Source organism: Gymnoscopelus braueri (assembly GCF_963280865.1).
Source record: "Gymnoscopelus braueri genome assembly, chromosome: 20".
Classification (NCBI taxonomy): Eukaryota; Metazoa; Chordata; class Actinopteri; order Myctophiformes; family Myctophidae; genus Gymnoscopelus; species Gymnoscopelus braueri.
Window position 1 is genome coordinate 8,803,695 of NC_137622.1, and position 22,312 is coordinate 8,826,006.

General features: G+C 42.1%; 1 protein-coding gene across 1 annotated transcript in view; it reads left to right on the forward strand.

Annotated features, from left to right (window-relative positions):
• Positions 1–5,093: 5,093 nt before the first annotated feature.
• Positions 5,094–22,312, forward strand: part of tenm1 (teneurin transmembrane protein 1) — a gene marked incomplete at its 5' end in the record, with an annotated part of 375,941 nt that continues 358,722 nt past the window's right edge. The window contains one exon of the mRNA XM_080416925.1: positions 5,094–5,316. Coding sequence (XP_080273051.1) covers positions 5,094–5,316 — 223 coding nt within the window. The remainder of the gene's footprint in view (positions 5,317–22,312) is intronic.

Genomic DNA, 22,312 nt, shown 5'->3' on the forward strand with positions numbered 1-22,312 from the left:
AAAAAAACAACTCACACTGCTGGTCTGTGACAGTGCCTTCATGTGGATGAATGAATGAATAGATGGATGGTGAGGATGAACTGGGTCCCATTAGGTGTTATTGCCACTGTATAGCGAGGGATTATCACCCCCCTGTGTGTGTGTGTGTGTGTGTGTGTGTGTGTGTGTGTGTGTGTGTGTGTGTGTGTGTGTGTGTGTGTGTGTGTGTGTGTGTGTGTGTGTGTGCGCTATTACTATACTTGCGAGGGCCAAATGTCCCCCAAGTATAGTAGGATTTGAGAAATAGACAGTGGTTGTTATATGGTTTAAAAATATTGTTTAGAGCAAAGCTCAGCTCACATTTAAAGGAGATTTGGAAATCTGGCTGCATCACACACTACAGGATAATCTTCTGAGATTCTCTTCTATGTAATCTTAAACATGCACACACTACAAGATAAAAAAAATAAGGGCACATGCTACAGGATTTTATGAACATTATCGGACCCGGCTGTTGTGAGCTTGTAGATCTGCTATTTTCACTACTTTTGAGTGACACTTGTATGATGAAGATTGGCATTAGATTACAGGAAAAAAAAAACATTTGAAGCATGGAGATGTTTTATGGGGGGCGACCCCGATCGTTTGTGAGCAAACCATGAAGCTTGAGATTGAATCTTTGAACCACTTACACTACAGGATTAATCTTCCTGATAATTGCTCCCGATCGAGTTCGAGTTACTTCTCGGCCTTGCTAAAATGTTGATGTCCTCATAAGTACAGTACAGTAATACAAACGTGTGTGTGTGTGTGTGAGCGTGAGCGCAAGTGAGGGGTGAGTGAGCATTGGAGGGCTGCTGAGCGCATAATAGTGAAATGTGATGCATGTGGTTGGTTCAGTGTTGTCACTTTGGATTAAAATTAAGCCGAGCACTGAGGAGTTCATTACATAACTGATGAATTATTGATTACAATTAGATTGGAAATGAAATAGAACAATGCAATACATATATATATATTCTGTATATACCTTTTTGCCACGTATCGTTTCTCACCATAAAATCAATTTCCGACCAATTTGGCGTGTGTGCCTTGACACGCGTTGAGCTCGGGCCTTTCAACTATATCTTTGCATTTCTAACATTCTATCTCACTATTACGCGTGACATTGTCCCATCAATAAATGAGTATCCCAGTGAGAAGAGGCACATATACTGTGGTTACACGTAGTTAATAGGTTGGACTGCATGAATCTTTGAAGGACTATGAATTTTACATGCTCTGGGTCTCGTATGGAGGGGATGATTAGGACCGGCGGTTAGCCACTGGGAGAACTTGAGTGAGGAAATCAATTAAGCATTGTTAGCTTCACTATTGGCCTTCCTGAGTGAGCCATGCGGTCTCCTGGGCGATGCGCGCCGGAAGAACGTAACGATGCGAGAATCGTGCTGTCAACATTCTGTAGGAAACCGATATGAAACATTTAGTCTAGCGAGGCGCTTACCACGCCACCATCTTGAGACCGTTTTTCCTGGGCCATCCTCGCTCGTTTCTCTACGAATAGCGGCCCCATCGCAACGAGATGGCGCCAGCGTAGCCCCAAGGTGACTATCCCTGTGTTGTAGAACAAGGCCCGAGGTACTTGGCTCTCCGGCAGCGCATGCATTGCCGCCTCGCCCTACAGAACGCCCCGCGCTCTTGTTCTGAAGCTAACTTGGCTCTAGGAAACAACCCCCGGCTTTTGACATCAAATCCAAGAATCAAACCCCCCTAATGGGCACCCCACTGGGCTAGAATTATCAGGCATAACCCCCGCTAGCAGGCTTACTTCTCTAAACGCACGGGGCCTCAGAGGAAAGACACGGAGGGAGGGACCGAGGGAAGGGGAAGTTGTTGGAAGGGATGAAAGGGAAACGAGGGAGGCAAGGGAGGAGTGAAGAGAATAGGAGGAGGAGCTATACGGGAGGAGGAGAATGAAGGGGAAAGATGGAGAAAAGGTGTTGAAAGGGGAAAGGATGAGGCAGAGTTGTAAGGTGGATGGTCTTCCACGTAAACACAACACAGTGAGCACTGTTTGTTTGGGTGTGTGCCTGTGTTTGTGTCTGCACACACCAGTGTGTGTGTGTGTGCATGTATGTACAGTATGTACATGAATGTATGCAGTGGTGTGTTCTAGTTTTTTTCTGAGGGCATACGATAATCATTCCCTGACATGCGCGTGGTCAATGACAATGGATGAAATGGTTAGCAGAGGTGGTAAATGTTTTACTTAAAGGGATACTTCACTTTCACATAAAATAAACATTAAAAAAAATATTAAAAAAAAATGAAAGAAGTTATGGCAAAATAAAGGCCCCCTCACACATTAGTAGGACACTCTAATGCGTGAGGGGGCCGTGATTTTTCCATTACTTTTTTCATTTATTTTTTAAATATTTTTTAAATGTTTATTTTATGTGAAAGTGAAGTATCCCTTTAAGTAAAAGTATCAATATACTGCAATGTAGAAATACTCTTTTACAAGTAAAAGTCCGGAATGCAAAATGTACTTGAGTAAAAGTACAAAAGTATTGGTATCAAAATGTACTTAAAGTACCACAAGTAAAAGTGCTCATTGTGCAGAACAATGCGTCACATCGCGACGCATTGTGAGCTTGTAGATGTGCTATTTTCAAATGGCCGAAATATATATAGGGCTGAAGTGGTTAATTTTTTATAATAATAATCAAAATCTACAAAGTAACTAGTAACTAAAGTTTTCAAATACATGTAGTGGAGTAAAGGTAAAATATTTGCCTCTGAGATGTAGTGTAGTAGAAGTAAAAGTAAAAAAAAAAAATTAAGTAAGAAATACCCAAAAATTACTATAAGTACTTAAGAGTAAATGTACTTAGTTACTTTACACCACTGATGGTTAGTAGAGAGGGCTTTTTTCTTCCGAAAATACTACATATATCATACTACATATATCGCGTAACACGGTAGAACACACCACTGAATGTATGTGTGTGTGTGGTTCTGTATACATTGCGTATGTGTGTGTGTGACAGTAGGAGCCCTCGTTCAGGATTGCACACTTTCGTTCGTGTGTGTGTGTGTGTGTGTGTGTGTGTGTGTGTGTGTGTGTGTGTGTGTGTGTGTGTGTGTGTGTGTGTGTGTGTGTGTGTGTGTGTGTGTGTGTGTGTGTGTGTGTGTGTGTGTGTGTGTGAGACAGACATGAAACAGAACCCAGAGCCTCTGTACAGACACACAGCAGCCAGCGCCTGCAGTGCGCTCCCAGCTCATAGGTAATGTTAGACTCCCTTGAACCAGACAGAAGGTGACACCAGTCAATCCTGCGCTGACAGGGCAGCTCAGATAATAGCAGGCTTTGATTCCCTGCAATAACTCCTGCCAATCAAAATGAAAGGCGTTGTGATTGCAGCCGAACCGCGGGTGAGTGTGAAGCGTGTGTGTGTCTGTGTGTGTGTGTGTCTGACAGTCTCGGTGTCAGCGGCGGGGTCGACTGCGTGCCACGGCGTAGGAGATAATTGAACGGGACAACAGCCAGGCGGTGCGAACTTTCCACCGAAAGATGCAGTATTATTACCGCTCTGCCTCACCCCGTTATCACGACGGAGACGAGCAGAGAGGACGAGAAGCACTGCAAAGGACGTGGGCCAGTGTAGAGCGGACGGACGGAGGGAGGGGACGGTGGGAAGGAGAAAGGATCGCAGAAGGTTTTATAGATCGCCGTTGCTGCAGGGAGCGATGGGCTGTGTGGGAGGAGGAGTGGGAGGGGAATTGGGGCCTTTTTATTCCAGTGTTAGCTATCAGGACACAGCAGGGTGTCTGGGAGTGTGTGTGTGTGTTGAGTGTGCGTGCGCTCATTATCACGCGCACCTGCCGTTATGTGTGCTCGCGTGCGCTCGAATGTGGGTTAGAAATGGGGGGTTGTACGGCGTTGGTGTTGCGGGGTTGAGCGCAGGGGGCTGGGGGAGGGAGTCCTTCAGGTGGAATAAAAGCATTACTGCGGTGGTGGAAAGGTCAGCTGTAAACTTGTATCAGACTAGTGGTGATCACCCCGCGCTGCAGATCTCTGAGGTATTGAGCAGGCACGCTCTAATGGCTTTGATATATGGACTACAGGACTCCCCGAAGAGGTCAATACCATAGCACTTTGTCTCTATGAGCAATGACCCTCTCAAGCTCCATTTAGAAGCTTTATATCTGCAGGAAATAGGCTAGAAAGGCCTCGGGCACAGCCACACTATGAAGGAGAACTGATATGAACGAAGTCTTTTCTAATCACCCCTCTTGTGGGCTAATCGCCGTCCCGATCAATCATTAGTTATGGGGATGTAAGCAATCTGTGCAGGCGCGTTATCAGAGAGTACATTTTGATGTGGTTGAGAGAGGAGAGTGAGAGTGTGTGTTGGACTGAATGAAAGATCTGATTTATCGTCGCTCCATTTGAGGAGGGACGTTGACGCCGCATAAAGCCTTGTGTCTAATAGCGTTTCATCGCCCCTTAAGAGTGTGATGATGATTCACAAAGTGTACTTAGAGTGACAGACGTGGGAGCTTTGTCACAACAAAACGTGCCGTTTTATCCGTAATTCTCTCTAAGATATGAGAGGCGATGCTGCTTTCACCGCGGGACGACAAAAAAACAGCCAAATCACAGCTGACAGAACACAGAGCGTGGCACGCTTGATTTTGGCCCATTTCTGTTTCCAACATGTCAGAACACGACGATTGTATTTTGTACGTTTGTATTGTAGTATTATATTCTCTGCCGTTCATATTGATTTGAAACTAACCTTTAAGCTGTGAAATATGAAAGGAGCCAAACACCATTTATAAATGTGCGCTGTAATTGGACTGAACAGATGTTGCCAAATTGTTCCACTGTGTTCAATAACAGACCTCTACCCCCCGTCTTTCTCTCCCTTTCTCTCTTCCCCGCTTCTCTCAATCCCCTGCTTCTTTTGTTTTCTCTTCACCCGCTCATCCTTCTTCCTCCTTGCCTCCCCCGTCTCCCTCTCTCTCTCCTCCCTTTCCCTCCCTCCCCACAGACTCTGCGCTGTGTGCCGTGGTCTTGCTGAGTGACTAGAGAGGGACCCCGAGACGTCATGGAGGAGATGGACAGCAAGCCTTACCAGCCACTGTCCAAGGGACGTCACGAGATGGAGATGTCCTACACCAGCTCGTCCGACGAGAGCGAGGACGGCCGCGCCCACCACCGCTCCTACACCTCCCGCGAGACCCTCCCCGACTACACCCACGAGCTCCGCCTCACCCTGGGATCCCACCGCGACCGCCAGAGCAACTATGGCCAGCAGCCTCAACAGCCAGGTATGTCCTCTCAGTAGCCAGGTGTACTTCAGTTCAGACAGGTATATGTACCACCCATCAGGCAGGTATAATAATAATAATAATAATAATACATACAATTTATATTATTAGGAAAAAAATATTAACCCATTAAAACCGGGAAAGTATCTGTCATTTTCGATTTTTGCGGTGGCTATTCAAAAATAGCAGATATACAAGCTCACAGCGCGTCACTGTGAGCTTGTACATCTGCTATTTTTGGACATTTTTCAAAAATCTTGAAAAGTGTGAGAACTACTGATTTAGAAGGCATTTGTAGAATCGGCCTCAGGTCTTAATGAGACCGGTATAGCACTCACCAGACAGGTATAGCACTCATTAGGCATGTGTCCTGTCCATTTGTCCCTGAGCAAGACCCTTGACCCCTAAATGTACAATTACCAGAGTTTCAGCAGGAGAACTACTGTATGATACGCAGCATTTCCTGGTGAATTGGCTGCTCTCACGCATGCAGTAGCCCTACAGGCACAATGTCTATGTCTACAGGGTGAACACTGATGGCATTTTAGGACAATTAAATTAAACACTGACCATGTAGGGAGTATGGAGTAATAATGAGGCACAGTTGACAGAAGTGAAGTGTAGGGATGTGCACAGCTAGTCGTCTAAATGATGAAACGGTGCTGCTACTCTAGTCGTTTATACTATTATTTATATATTTACAATTTTGCAAAATGTATTTTCATTTTGCAAAAAATACATTGTTTTGACCCACAGCATTTAATACACAGCAGTTGTACTGTAGCTCACCGTGAACTTCCTTAAGAGTCAAGGTATATTATTTCCCCGAGTTACTTTGAGGCAGAGCTGCCGATGTTGGCATTGTAATGCAGTGGCTGCCTCATGGGTACATTTATGGGCGGAAAAGATTACCCTCCGACCGCAATGTAGTCAAGGTACCTTATTTACCAGAGTTACTGGGAAATAGGCAGAACTGCTGTTTTGAGTATTGAATGTGGTGGCTGCCTCGTGGTTAAATCTATGGAAAAAACTACCTTTCACGTAAACACACAAGCATGGTATCTAATGGACATCAGAATGTTCGCCCGAGGATATAAATTCAATGAAGTTCATGGTTTTCCCCGTTTCGATTTCACGTGAGAGAGACAATGATTAACTGTTGTCTGAAACCATTTTGTCAAACGGATTTAGAAAATTATATAAAGAATTACCAAATGGCTTTTTTTGTTTGGCCTTACATATTGAATTGTGCTCAGTTTAGTCTATTCTCTGAATCTTCCCTTTAATGTACACACATGAACAAAAACACGTGCATGGATGCACAGGAATAGACGCATGCGCACACGCACACGCACACACACACACACACACACACACACACACACACACACACACACACACACACACACACACACACACACACACACATGCACGCGCACACACACCAGCCTTAAAAGGACCTGTGTGAATTACCTATTACCGTGTACAATGAGGCAGAGGGACAGTCAGAGGAAGCCAATTACCTCTCCACTGTGGAGGTGATATTTCTCTCCCACAGCTAAACTGGGTCAGCCCCAAACCAGCTTCACCTGCTGCGAAACACTTCCCTCACACACACACACACACACACACACACACACACACACACACACACACACACACAGTCACAAAGACCCACACAGACACACTGACTCACACACGCACTTATAACTTATATTAAAAAGAAGAGGAAAAAAAAGATCCTCATCCCTGGCGGTGACGGCAGGAGAAATAGACCAGCGCGCGCTCTGATGGATGGCCTCCGCGGAGGTCATGTGCGGTGTTAAGAGAGAAGCTGGACCCCATCAGCTGCCCCGCCGCTGTGCCGGGTTCGCCATGATCAATAAACACACTCTCGCCTCTCCCCCTCTGCCTTACTGCCGCGCAACCTCCCGGCAGACCCCGCGCGCCCTGCCCACCATGCTAACAAGCAGCATTAGCCATTCATAACCGTTACGCCAGATGACAAGCGGAGGCAGCGCACGCTGCTCACAGCCCCGTGGGACTGGCATCGCTATGATTTTAGTTTGTTCTCTTTGTGTGTGCATGTGTGTGTCCGTGTCCGTGCTTGTATTATTATATTTCTGCGGGCCAAATGTCCCCACAAGTATAGCAGAATTCCAGAATGGTTGTTTTTATGGTTAAATGGGGAGCTAGGCTTATAGGCATTAAAAAGTTAGGTGTAGGGATTAGGATTAGAGTTATGCCTGATTTATACTTAGATGTGTGCCGGTGTGCCCCGAATATAGCTGATCTACAAGCTCACAACGCTATTTTCCTGTACGCGACGCCGGCGCACAACTAAGTATAACTCGTACTTTAGGGTTGGGGTTAAAAAAGGCTGAGGAAATAAAATCCTACATCGTTGATGTCCTCGCAAGTGTAGTAATACCAACGTGTGTGTGTGTGTGCGTCGAACCTCAAAGAGAACAATCGGCGGTCGTTAGTCATCATCAGGCGGTCACGTGCTCCCGGAGACGTTCCCGGTGTCGGCAGAGCGTCGGGGCTGTTTCAACAGTTACTCAGCCTTTATACGCTTTTATAACAAACAGCGTCGCCCTGTCATTAGTGTCATCTGGTAAAGGTGTGTGCAGACTGTGTGCACCCCACCCTCCCCAAAGCAGCCGCTGAAATGTCAATGGCAGCCTGCTCTGCAAAGCACATCTGTTGGTCTTTGGGCTACGGAGCTATATATAGCACACCCTACCTAAGTAACCAACTGTTAAGGGGGGACATCGCCTCGAGTGACTTTTTAATGGATTACGTAGCTTCCAACGAGATCATCTCTCATATCGCCGGTGCTTCTAATTCCACACCTCTGCTCTTCAAAGCAGATTTTTTTTTCCTTCTCAATTCATCTTTCTCTTTTGACCGTCCTCATCTCCTTCTCCTTCCTTATATGCCCTCTCTCTCTCTCTCTCTCTGTCTGTCTCTCTCTCTCTCTCTCTCTTCCATTTTCCTTGAAGTCATCCATCCAACCTCCCCACTCCATCATCTTCTGCCCCACCATCTCTCTCCTTTGTTCTCATTGCCTCCAGCGTTGTTCTCAGTGGGTGATGTTAAAGGGAAGCTACCTCCGAGATGTGATTTATTGCATTATTACCTCGTACTTGTCAATCAAAGCTTACAGTAGTGTGCCGTATTAAACATTACACACTACACTACAATCATCTAGAGCAGTGATCTTCAATAGGCAGCCCGTGGCCCGCATCCGGACCGAGCCACAACTATCTCCGGACTCTATGAAAATGATAGCAAATTATACGTTTTTTTTTATCCATTTTGCGCAGTGCTCTAAATGTGCGACTGCTTCATGGTGTGTGATTTGGCTTTGTTCCAAAACAAGTGTACGATGGGCAGTGGTGTAAAGTAACAAAGCACATTTACTCAAGTACTGTACTTAAGTACAATTTGGAGGTATTTTTACTTTACTGGAGTATTTACAATTTTCAGTACTTTTACTTCTACTCCACTACATATCAGAGGCAAATATTATACTTTTACTCCAATACAATAATTAGAAAACTTTAGTTACTAGTTACTTTGCAGATATAAATGTATTATATTATAAAACATACATTAACCACTTAGCCACTAGCCCTATTTTATACATGGGCTATTTTCAAACATTCTAGTACTTTTACTTTTGGTACTTTAAGTATATTTTGATGCCAATACTTTTGTACTTATACTCAAGTAACATTTTGAACACAGGCCTTTTACTTGTAATAGTATTTTTATATTGTGGTATTGCTACTTTTACTTAAGTAAAATATCTTAGTACTTCCTCCACCACTGACGATGGATGGGCTGACAGGTTGTTACTTATTGGGATCATTGATAGTTCAGTGATCAAAATGGCCCGTCCAAAGTTCATCAGTAAAAGAAAGGTGGCCACTGAACAATCGGCAATTCAAAGAGGAAATGGACTGAAACATTTGCATTCCCTCCCTTCAACGAGCACCAGGCCCATCAGCCTAAATTATGCCCTGAAACACTGGCTCTGGTGAAGAGAGGCTGATCACGTTTGAAGGCAAACCAAAAGAGGAAATGACAGGTAAAATCAAGCAAATCCCCCACTCTCAGATCCCCCAGCACCCAGCAGTAGGGAAATACTGGCTGGTGATTTGATTAACCCATTCAATCCGGGAACGGGAATTTTTAGCTATATAGCCTATAACCATTATTTTATACTTTGGCTATTCAAAAATAGCAGATATACAAGCTCATAGTGCGGCACGCGGCACTCGGTGCCACGCTATGAGCTTGTATATATATTTTTTATAGTAAATATTTGTGCAAATCTTGTGAATATATATATATATTTGTTAAACTACATTTTTAACTCAAATCTTTGCTTCTGAGGGCCCCTGGAGCAAAACCTTTTCATGTCAAGGACCCCGAAAATTATATGTATTCCAGGGACCCCCCTCCACACACACACACTCTGTGCCACGCTATGAGCTTGTATATCTGCTATTTTTGAATAGCCAAAGTAGATGCGTTCCGGTCTTAATGGGTTAAACGGCTTTGTTATGGAATACAAAATGCGCAGTGCATTTAGCTGTGGATGAGTCCACTGACCCCTCTGATAAAGCTCACTTCAAGGTTCAAGGTGGCCTTAAAATGTTGTTTGGCTTCTTTAGACATTGCAGCAGCATATAATTAAAAACAAAACAAGAATAGAAAATAAAAAGTCAGTAGGCTAATAATAAGGAAATAAAATAAAACAATAAATGAATGTACAGATACAACACACATACACAATAACAACAGCAGCAGCAGCAGCAGCAGCAGCAGCAGCAGCATACACAACAGTCATATACGTTAAGATTTTTTTTTGATCTTCTCAATCTAGAATTGAAAATCTAGAATCACCCTGATCTAGAATGGGTGGGCAACCGATGTTTTCACGAATCGAAACCAGTCGATCTCGACTTTAGATCTTGATCTTTTTAGTCAATTGCAGAGCAATTTCAATACAACCATTCAGATTGTCCGCCGCCGCCAATCACACTCACGCTTGCAGGTTTGAATGTGGGGCGGCCATAGCTGAGTGGTTAGTGAGCCCGCCTAGGGAACCAGCTGGCCCTGGTTGCCCCAGGTTCGATTCCAGGCTATCCCAGCATATGTGCCGATGATATGAAATTTGTCCCTGAGCAAGACTCTTAACCCCAATTGCTCACAGGTTCTCATTGGAAACAAGACCGCAAGGACTTTCATGAACGACCTGTTAAAAGGAATTATCCTTATCCTTATCCTTAACCCTAATGACTCATATCAGGGGAGCAGCGCAATGCAAATTTAACGCACTGTAGGAACCCTGGCAGCAGTACCTGGGCAGGGTTGCCAGGTCTGCTTATTATAATTTCCCCGCAAGATTTTTTGGGAAAATAGACGATCTACAAGCTTACAACGCGTCGCCCCGCGACGCGTTGTGAGCTTGTAGATCTGCAATTTTGAAATAGCTGATGTATATGTTAAAGTGCACATGTGGCCCATAGTCGCTTCTTTTGGGCTGGTTTTCCTAGACCTGGTTGCTTGTTTCTCTCAGAGAATCTGGCAACACTGTACCTGCACGCGCTGTGCGTAGGGCACCACAGTGCCGAGGGGGCACCAAAGTGAGCCACGCCGATCCTCATAATAACTAAATTATGAATTATTTTAATTTAAATAGTGATTAAAAACACAACTACAATTAGGTAGCCTGGAATCCAGACTGCTTGCTGCGTTCAGCGTTTCATTTTTTCTTTAAGATTATGCTAATAGGGCACCCAAATGGCCAGCAGTGGCCCTGCCTGGCAGCATTTCAATGGTCCTAAAACAGCGGCACTGAGAATGAGTTCTCTGAAGAGACGCCAAGAGACGGAAGACACAAGTCATTTCCATTTCTTTCGTCATGTATAATTGAAAATGTATTTGCCTCATTTGTTACGAGAGGAAAGTGATTTTGGAACGACACTTTCTGACACACCACAAATCATCTGTCAAGACTTTTCCAGCCAGTGAGCTGAAAAAGATAAGAGCGAAGTTGAGTTGAAATCTCAACTGGAATCACAGCAGTCTTGTTTTCACAAAGCCGGTCGGTATAAGGTTAATGCAACCACTGCAGCCCCATATTGTGCGTGCCACGTTCTCACCGAACACAAGAATTCATTTCAGGATGGCGAGATAGAGGAAGTATTCAGCTGAATAGGCTTTGTTTGTTTGTTATTAAGACCTGGAACGCATCTGTGTCTCTTTAGATTTATTTGGCTATTCAAAAATAGCAGATATACTGTACAAGTTCATAGAGCGGCACCGAGTGCCACGCTATGAACTTGTAGGTCTGCTATTTTTGAAAAATCTTGAAAAACGTTTTTTTTAGTTTTAAAAAAAAAAACTGTTTAGATTTAGAAAACATTTTTAAGAATCGCCTCAGGTCTTAATGGGTCAAATACGGGACTGCATGGAATCGTGGACGTCATCAACAGGTTTCAGTTGTCCTGGAGAACAGTGACACAGAGATGTGAGGGGATTTCACAGGACTTTCAAAGGACATCAAGTCCTGTGTGCGTTTGTCGGCTACATTTGGACGAGTGGAAAGACATTATTGATGTTTCCCAAGGGTGTATTTTCATGCTAATTTCATGGCATCTTTCTGCAGAACGGATTTTATATATTTTTTATTTGTTTCATTTCAAATTGAATTCTAGTGATGCAATTGCAGTGCAATTTATTCTGTGGTGTCATTTTCTCAAATGAACTTCTTTATAACTGAAAAACTGTCTTCTTTCTTTCATAATCTTGAATTTTAATAGCAAGTAGAGAAAATTCAATTTGTATATCATCAGCATTTTAAAAGTCCCATGAATAATTTTTTTCAATATTGTTTGACGTGCATAACACTTTTTTCCCCAGATAGACAAAATATACTGCATCTTAACTTTATGAATAATATACAAATACTGATTATTATTATTATTATTATATTATTTGAATGGTTTTATGATTATTAATACATTATTGACTATAATATAATATGTTTGTATTATTATTCTGGCACTTGTAGATCTCACCGGCCTTCATAACAAAAAAACAAAAAAACTTGCCCAGCTCTTATCTAGAGACTATGCAGTAATATTGTACACCTCCTTACGTGGTTAAAATGTGTGTTTTCCTTGTGTATTTCCCATTTAACCACTTAATCTTATACTTTGAAATGTTTAAAAAAAATAGCTGGTCTATAAGCTCACAAGGCATTTACAATTTTGGGACATTTTGACAGTTTTGGCCTATAATGAATGCCCAATATTTTTTTCTTTTCAAAAATGGACGTTCAGAACCCAAGATATCATGATCCGAAGATTTGCTGCTCCATTCACTTCTTGTTTAACTTATTACTTAAAAAGGCTGTATCTCGGCTCCTGTGTACTTTTTTTTTTACGATGTATTTTTGGCCCAGACATGTTATTTTCAAAGGCAGACAATTAATGTCAACGAGGTCGCGATGACCTCGTTGACATTTGTGAAACCACACAGTGCAACCCTCAGTGATTAGCCACCACCAGAGGATCGAGGAGATAAATATTCTGTGACTACTTGAAAATCTAAGATAAATTAAAAAGTCTCTGGCACTGGGACGACACAGACAGATATAAGTCTGGCACTGAATGAGTTAACAAGGCGGGGTCCAATAACGGCGTGGCTTCCCTGTGGATCTGTGATGTCATGAAGATGACATCAGCATATAGATGATATCAGTCTTGCCCCAATATGGAGGGATGGTGGATCTGAGTTTATGGATTTACCGTTGGGAACAAAGCCCATTGGGGACACATGGCCCTCTGGGTATGCAATAACCGTTGTCATATTACGTACCAGTCTATAACATAATTTACTACGATGATGGCATATTGATGACATCAGGGACTGACTGACTGACAGTGTTCATTTTGTCGACTAAGACTAAGGTTTTGATATTTAGTCGACTAAGACTAGACTAAGACTAAACAATTTCAGAAGACTAAAATAGGACTAAAACTAAATGGTGTGTTATTCAAAAGACTAAGACTAAGACTAAATCAGAATTTGCTGTCAAAATTAACACTGTGACTGACTGACTTGTGGATTTATGAATATTTTTGGACAAACGCCAATTTGACGGAATTCCGACTCGGGACATTGGACCCTTGGGTTCTCAGTGATACGTACAAGATAAATAAGATGTGAACAATATTTACACACACACACACACACACACACACACACACACACACACACACACACACACACACACACACACACACACACACACACACACACACACACACACACACACACACACACACACACACGTGATTTACTTACTTGGACGGACTGCTGTACAAGAAATCTGGTGCTTGTTGGCCAGGTGGTTTGGAGAATAGCTGTGGGCGCACACACACACACACACACACACACACACACACACACACACACACACACACACACACACACACACACACCAGTGTTGGGCAAGTTACTTTTAAAAAGTAACTAGTTATAGTTATAGTTACTGCTCTCAAAAAAGTAACTTGTTACTTTATTAGTTACTAAATTTTTGAAGTAACTAGTAACTAGTTACTTTACTTTACTTTCAAAATAACAACAATAAAAATAAAGGTTTTTGTGTTTTTTTTTTTGTGGTTTCTGTGGCACAGGAAGAGAAAAGACAACTCCCTATCATTGTAGCAATTATTATGAAATGTAGTGGAACAATAAAACACACAAGATATGTATAGAAATTTTGACAGGCATCTTTGGCATCTACTGTATATCTTCAGGCATCTATTGTAGCCTTAACAACTAAGTAGTGCACTTGTACAAATGTATTTTTGAGCTCAACTTCCATTTTGGCATATTCAATGTCCAGGTACTTTGAAAATGTCTTTCTGCACTGTGGCCCTGAATTCACTCCTTTCACTGGTATATGGCTGAAGGCAACAGACTCAACCGTTGCAATGGGAAGCATCTCCTCAATAACATACCTGGCAAATTGGCAATCAAACGGTTTAGTTGATTCTGGGTGACACTGACATGTGGCGATTAAAAAAAAATCGATTTTTGTCTGTTTAGCTGGTGTTGTTCCATCTGGATCACTGCTGGTTGTAGAGACGGTGGGGTCTTTGGGAACCACTTTTATAGCCCCATGTACTGTACTGAGGTCCCCCATGTACTGTGCAGATTGGCATTGCCGTTATTGGATGTGGATAATGCTTTCTGTCCTGCACAGAGTTTACATTTAACAGTAATATTTTTTGCATCTTTTATCCCTGCATATTCAAAATAGTAGCTAAATCGCCAAGTTGTAAAGCTGCTGTCGTGTGTGTGTGTGTGTGTGTGTGTGTGTGTGTGTGTGTGTGTGTGTGTGTGTGTGTGTGTGTGTGTGTGTGTGTGTGTGTGTGTGTGTGTGTGTGTGTGTGGCCGGTGGCCGCGTTGCCGTGTGTGTGTGTTAGCAAGCGTTTGTGTGTCTGTGTATTTCCCCATAAGACAAGACCCGCCCAACTCTGTCTCTGATTGGCTTAACCTGAAATTTTACCCCGCGTTAACCAATCATCGTCCTCTCTAGCACTTTCACTTTTTCATCATGTTAGAGTGAGAAGGACCGCTGTATATCCAACCTGCTGGCTGCTGCGGGCTCCCTGCCTATTAAATGACAGGCAGAGAGAGGAAGGCTGCTCCGCAGAAAACAGTTCATTTGGATCACATAACGTAACGCAAGTAACGTACCCATTTAAATCACAGTAACTCTAACGGCGTTACTGAATGGGAAAAGGTCACGCGTTACGTTATTAATAGTTACCGCAAATAGTAGTTGCGTTACGTAACGCGCTACGTTAGTAACGCGTTAGTCCCAACACTGACACAGACACGCACGCACGCACGCACGCACGCACGCACGCACGCACGCACGCACGCACGCACGCACGCACGCACGCACGCACGCACGCACGCACGCACGCACGCACGCACGCACGCACGCACGCACGCACGCACGCACGCACGCACGCACACACACACACACACACACACACACACACACACACACACACACACACACACACACAGACCCTCTTCTAGACAGCTTGGCCCCCTTGCTGTTTCACTATAGGGTGAGAAGTGCTTTGGGTGGGGGGGGGAGGGGTTGCAAGGGGGTGGTGATAAAGTCAAATCCAGCATTGTAACACCTAAATGTATGCTTTTTGGCAATAGAAAATATAAAAACTGATTTATAACAATAATACCCAAATTAGGAAATAGGCCTGTAGCCTGATACCATTGATGTGTCACAACCTGGCTCACTGGCACTAAAAGGCAACAACAGCTACATAAACCTTTCTGCCAAAGTAAAAAAAATAGAAAAGATTTAGAAGATAAGATTTTATTTATCCCTGAGGAGAAATGTAGTCATTCTACGGTAGTAGCAGTAGCAGAGTAACAGAATATATAAATCCCCAAACAGATAAATAACTCTAAAACAATCTTCTCTGTGCAGTGAATACATCAATGTAAGTAATACAGTAGGATATGCTTTAGTTATAATGTCACAAATCAGAGGGGCCGTTTGAGAGTCGGAAGGTCCCGGGTTCAATCCTCGGCGAGTGTTAAGTGTCCCTGAGCAAGACACTTATAGTAAGCCCTTTTTACTATTCGTACAATGAATAGTGAACATTTTATTTGAAAAGAAGGAAAACCGTAGACATTTTTTCATGTTTCTTTCCAAAGTTAAAAAAATAAATACAAATCTTTCTGCTGTGATAACATACCCAAAACACGTACAAAATAGTTGCTGTAACTGCTCCCCTGGTTACTTAAATGAGCAGCACACTGCTGGATCAAATACAGAAAAACAAATCCCCTCTGGGATCATTACATAATCCTTTAACTATCAGTTCGGTCAGATAACTCACAAATAGATTGAAAGCATTTTATTTATGAAATGTAAATACAGATATTATATTTGATCTTGGCATTTAGGCTCTGCTATATATTACTCCTTAATCAGCACTTTAGAAGATAACCACTTAAGAGCAGGGAGATATATACATATCAAAACAAACCCCACAGGGGAAAACGGAACCCTATGGAAAGCAGAGCCCACTGGTGGTGGTGCTGGGGTGGCGGTGGGTAGTCTGGGATCAATACCATTGTTTATTAGGAATAATTACAAAAATAGACAATAAATACAAAGGAAAACCTAATCTAACTAACAGAACCCAACTACAAACCTAAGCTGAACACAAATCACATAACAGAACTCAAATAACTCAAAAAACTAAAGAACTGAGTTGGTCATAGAGCAGTCTTTCTCAAGGCGGCAGGTTGTGGAAACAGTCTCTTCCAAAGGCTTTCAAAGACAGGTGAAGGATCGAAGGATTGGTTTTGAGTGAGAGGACGGGGGGAGCGATTTCCCGCTGCCGAAGCAGCTGAACAGTCTTCTTCTTTATTTTACGGCGGTTGGCATCCAGCTTTTTGGTGCATTACCGCCACCTTCTGATCCAGAGTATGGATCAAACAAAAATCCCCCCCCAACACACACACACACACACACACACACACACACACACACACACACACACACACACACACACACACACACACACACACACACACACACACACACACACACACTTAACTACTTTACCTCCAACCACTGCAGATGTACTAATTATAATGTATTAACATACTCTACCACACAGATTGGTTAAAATGATGGGTTATTAATTAGCATAAATTCTGGCTTGCAGCTTTAACACTGAGGATTTGACTGTATTTATGTCAGAATTTATAGTATTAATATTAATATTTTCCTTTCATTTTCCTCTCATTCTGTAGAAAACATGCTAGCATGTCTGGTCATTTGTTATTGCAGAGTGGTGATTAAAATGGCTTTCTATTCCACTTGAGATGTATTTCTACATAATGATGTTTGCGACTTCTGAAAACAAATTACCGATTAAATTCTGTTTGCAGCTCGGCTTTTTGAATTAAGTTAAATAACATTGGGAAATGTGCTTTGCGCCACTTGAAAAAGTTAGTCCAATTAAACTCCTCGGTTTTAATGAAACGTTTTACTTACAGTAGGCACTCGTTAATATGAAATTAAAACAGTGGGTAAACTATGAACTTGGGTCAGTGATCTCCATAATATGTTAAGCAATATGAACACATGAATTATTCACGGTATTAATTAATTCAGGGTTTGTTTGTTATTGAAAGTAGTCTTTTCCTGTGTTATTGAAAATTGGCCATTGGACGCTATGAATTAAATATCGAAAGATTCAGACTTAATAATTTGGTGAGCTGAGTTTAGATGATTCTGCAGAATGTCCCATTTCAGAAGTTCACAATGTACAAAAAATCTTTTGAAAATAGCCGAAATGTATATAGGGCTGAAGCGGTTCATGTATGCTTTGAAATAATAATACAAATCTACAAAGTAACTAGTAACTAAAGTTTTCAAATAATTGTAGTGGAGTATAAGTACAAAATTTGCCTCTGAGATGTAGTGGAGTAGAAGTTAAAGTATTGAACATTGGAGATACTCCAGTAAAGTAAAAAAGACCTCAAAATTAAGTACAGTACTTCAGTACATACTTAGTTACTTTACACCACTGGTTTAGATGACTTTACACACACATGTATGTGTGTGTAATGACATACAAGGATAGGATACAAGTGCAGGTAAAGCAATCTATTTATACATTCCTCAAATCTGTCTATCATTTGCATATCTCATCTCGAGAGCCATCCATTCAACCAATCGCCACTTGGAGTGCGTATTATTTATTTAGCAGCAAACAATGTAGGACAGTAGAGTTGTGCGAATAGAACCAAATGGACCCGACACCCGTCCAGTTAACACAATCATTGATTGCCAAGATCGCATTGATGCGTTCTTTCAAATGCATCACTTGATGGCCAAGATCGCATTGATGCGTTCTTTCATTTGTTTTGGAAAATTCCACAAGGGGCGACCTAACACAGCTTTGGAATGATCGGTCGTCACTCAGAGAAGTAGAATGTGGATGTGACGTCCTTCCAAAAAAACAGGAAGCCATCCGCTTTTTCAGAAAAACAGCTGTAACTCAGTTTCTTTTTTTTGCCTTGAAAACCACTAGTTTTCAGCGGGCCGAAGCCCCAAAAGGGCGGATCGTGGTTGGAACGTTGTCGTTCCTATGGATACACAGATCCCTCCGCTCCCCTATTTTGTTTGTGTTTTTGGGACACAATGTCGGTTCCACGGCGTTTCAAATATCATCGGATTGAGGTAATTATACGCTGGCAAGGGGATAGAAAACTATGTTTAATATCTTGGCAATCAATGTGTTAAATTAACTCTCAGAATTCCACAGAGTGGTCTTTAATTGCGCCATTTCAGTCAAAGGTTTGTGCCGGCGGTGGCCAGCTCCTGTGTCAGTTGGTGGGATTCCAGCTGAACAGTGTGTGAGCGTGGATAGGTCAAGACCCCATCAACCAAGCACAGCAGGACAGAACGCCGGTCAATGGGCCGGTCAGCAGGACTGTGGCTTTCGTTCAAACACCGGGATAACCTGGGATACACAGTCCAGGCTAAACACACATGTTAGAAGTGGTGGAAAGTATCTAAGTACATTACACAAGTAATGTACAAGTATATATATATATATTTTTTTACTTTTACATTTTTGGATACTTTATATTTCTTCACCACTACACATACATTAACTGATAAATGATTATGTATTACTACAGGTTAAGCTATAGACATTAGCACAAAAAGTAAGTATGTCTTTGATTAACATATTAATCAAAGTACAATTGTGAATACAGGACGTTAACTTGTAACAGAGTATTTCTATAGTGTGTTATTGCTACATACTGTATACTTTACATATGTATATGATTTGATAGCTTCTGCAACGTTTTACTTGCAATTGAACAAGTAGAATCAATTGTGACGCAATGACCTGCAACAGCGTAATTCAGACCGCTGCAACGGTCTGTGCAACGCTCTGCAAAGGTTTTGTTGCGTTGCGAATCATTGGTGTGGACTGGGCTTAACCCTTTTAGACCTGGAACGCATCTGTGTCACTTTTTGATTTGAGCTAAAAAGCATTATTTTACACTTTGGCTATTCAAAAATAGCAGATCTACAACCTCATAGCGTGGCACGGAGTGCCGCGCTACGAGGTTGTAGATCTGCTATTTTTGAAAAATGTGTGCAAATCTTTGAATATATATCGTTTTAAAGCATTTTTTAACTAAAATCTTTTTGCTTTTGGGGGTCCTTGGAACAAAATATTTTGACATGGGGGTCCGCGGTCAAATACATATCATTTTGAGGGTCCTTGACACGCACGCACGCACACACACACACACACACACACACACACACACACACACACACACACACACACACACACACACACACACGCACAAACATTACTCTAGGAGTTGAGGTCTACCTCGGGATAATTAAGCTCTTTATACACGCGCACACAAGCACGCACGCACAAACACACACACACACACACACACACACACACACACACACACACAGTCACACACACACACACACACACACACACACACACACACACACACACACACACACACACACACACACACACAAACATTACTCTAGGAGTTTAGGTCTACCTCGGGATAATTAAGCTCTTTATACAGTACATATCCCTATACGACCCTCTTTAAAATACAGCAGAGTGACCTTGGCTTGCATGCAAACTCAGCACATTCTACCATGAGCACAAACTCACAGTTGACAAGAATAAAATTAAAACTTTTCATCACATTTACGTTTCTTATATAATACTTCACCCTCCTTTTGGTTATTGCGAAAAGCATAGAACATATTGCAAAGGCAAATGTATAGCACATTTCAACAGCAAGGCCATTCTAAGTGCTTTACACAAAACATCAGGCAAAGGAAACAAGTTATTAAAGGACATTTGAATTCAGTAAAAAATATATATTGGAAAACACCTATTCAGGACACAAAACATGTATATAAAATAGTAAGACAAAATAAGTAAAAATAAGTAAAAAAATAAATAAATTACAAATGTTTTTAGCTGTGATTTAGAATAACATAGTTGTCTCAGTTTTCTGGGAGTTACAACAGAATTGGGTTGTCCTCGACTTAAATTCTTATAGTCATAATGAATTTGTCGACTAATAGATTAGTTGATTTAATCAACCACCAAATGTTTTCTGTATAGTGTTTGCTGTATACAATCATGCAGAGAGCAGCCTTTTCAGGTTGGTGAGATTGAGAACTGAACATTCGAATGTTGATTTCACAATAGCAACTTGCTATTGAAAGTTTACACTGGCAGAAGGGTTATACATTATCTGGAGTTTACAAGAGATCTGCATGGAAAAAGTTAAGAAAATGACTAAGCACACACACAACAAACACATCTTTGTAATCTAAGACAAAGAATCCAAATGTGCTATACATTTGTGATTAAATTGTGAAATTGTGATATTGGCAAACCATCAGATTTCACCAAAAGGAAATGCATGTATTTAATTCAGTCTGACCAGAAGCATTTATGAAACATATCCCCACCGGTGATAAAAATTAATGATCAGAGAGGGTGATAACAAAAGCTGAGGCATGGATTCCGTTTCCGGTTTTCGTTTCCGTTACTCAAATGCCCAATAGCATTGACAATGTATGGAGTATCTGGAGTAGGCGAGACAAAAAAGGTGTGTGCGTGTGTGCGAATGGGTACACGTGTGTGTGCGTGTGTGTGTGTGCGCGTGCGTGCGTGCGTGCGTGCGTGCGTGCGTGCGTGCGTGCGTGCGTGCGTGCGTGCGTGCGTACGTGTGTGTGTGTGTGTGAGAGTGCTTACGTATGCATTCCCTTATTAATTGAAGGCTAAGTGCAGAGATAAGGTTTCAACCACCTCTTTAAAATGTCCACCGAGCCTGCATGTGTGATATCTTTGAGCAGTGTTCATCCTTTTCTCCTTCACTTGTCACTATTTCGTATTGAGCACTGCAGTGGCTCTCAGCTGCTTTCATCACCGTGACCCAAATGTCGACTGACACTAGGCCATAGCACTCAATATTCCAAATAACACAAATATATGACTTTGTCACCACGACCCTGTCAGAGCAGCCGGTGATTCAGATCCAGGCCTCAACCTGCTGTTTGAGAAACGCCCGTCGACACCTCCAGTGCCTCCCAGCTGGCAGGCCGCGCCGCATACTTCTATTTTCTAATTCTATTTTTTTCCTTCACTTTCCAAACTTCCATTTCCCATAACCGAATTCTAAACAATTAACATGGGTGAGAAAATTTACTCAACTTCCCCTAAGGAAAGAAGTAGACCTGTATTGTATTGAATTGAATTATACTGTAACTGAAGTAGCTACACAGTCTATCTGATGTTCTCAGATAACAGTTTGATAGTAGCTCTGTGCCTGGCTTTGGGAGGTCGCTCTAATACCTGAAAGCATTGAAGAGTCTCAATTATTCCTTCAGTCTGAGTCAATATTAATAAGGTTTGATCTTTATCTGATCTTTTCGCCCTGCCAAGGAGAATACAGATGAGATCAGCTCTCTGTTTGAGCAGCGGTTCAATAGATCTCTGACTCAATAACACGCAAGATGCATTCGAACGGGATGTGTCTCAGACCTGTGATAAGAGGAAAATCCAGGTTGGCATTTCGATTCAGAAAACGTTCCGTAGAAAAAACAAAATGGAAAAACTTGTTAAAAATGGCAGCGCAAATGAAAGCTTGTCTCTTTCACAGAAAACCTCAAAGGTTTTCCTGTTTCGCCCAATGAATGCCTGCCTCTAAACAGATACAAGAATGGACCTTTTTCATGGCAGCCATTTTGACATGAAATAGTAGGGTAAACACAGGTGTTACCTATTACACCAATTCAGGTTCCTTTCCATTCAGGCCATAGTCAGGGTGC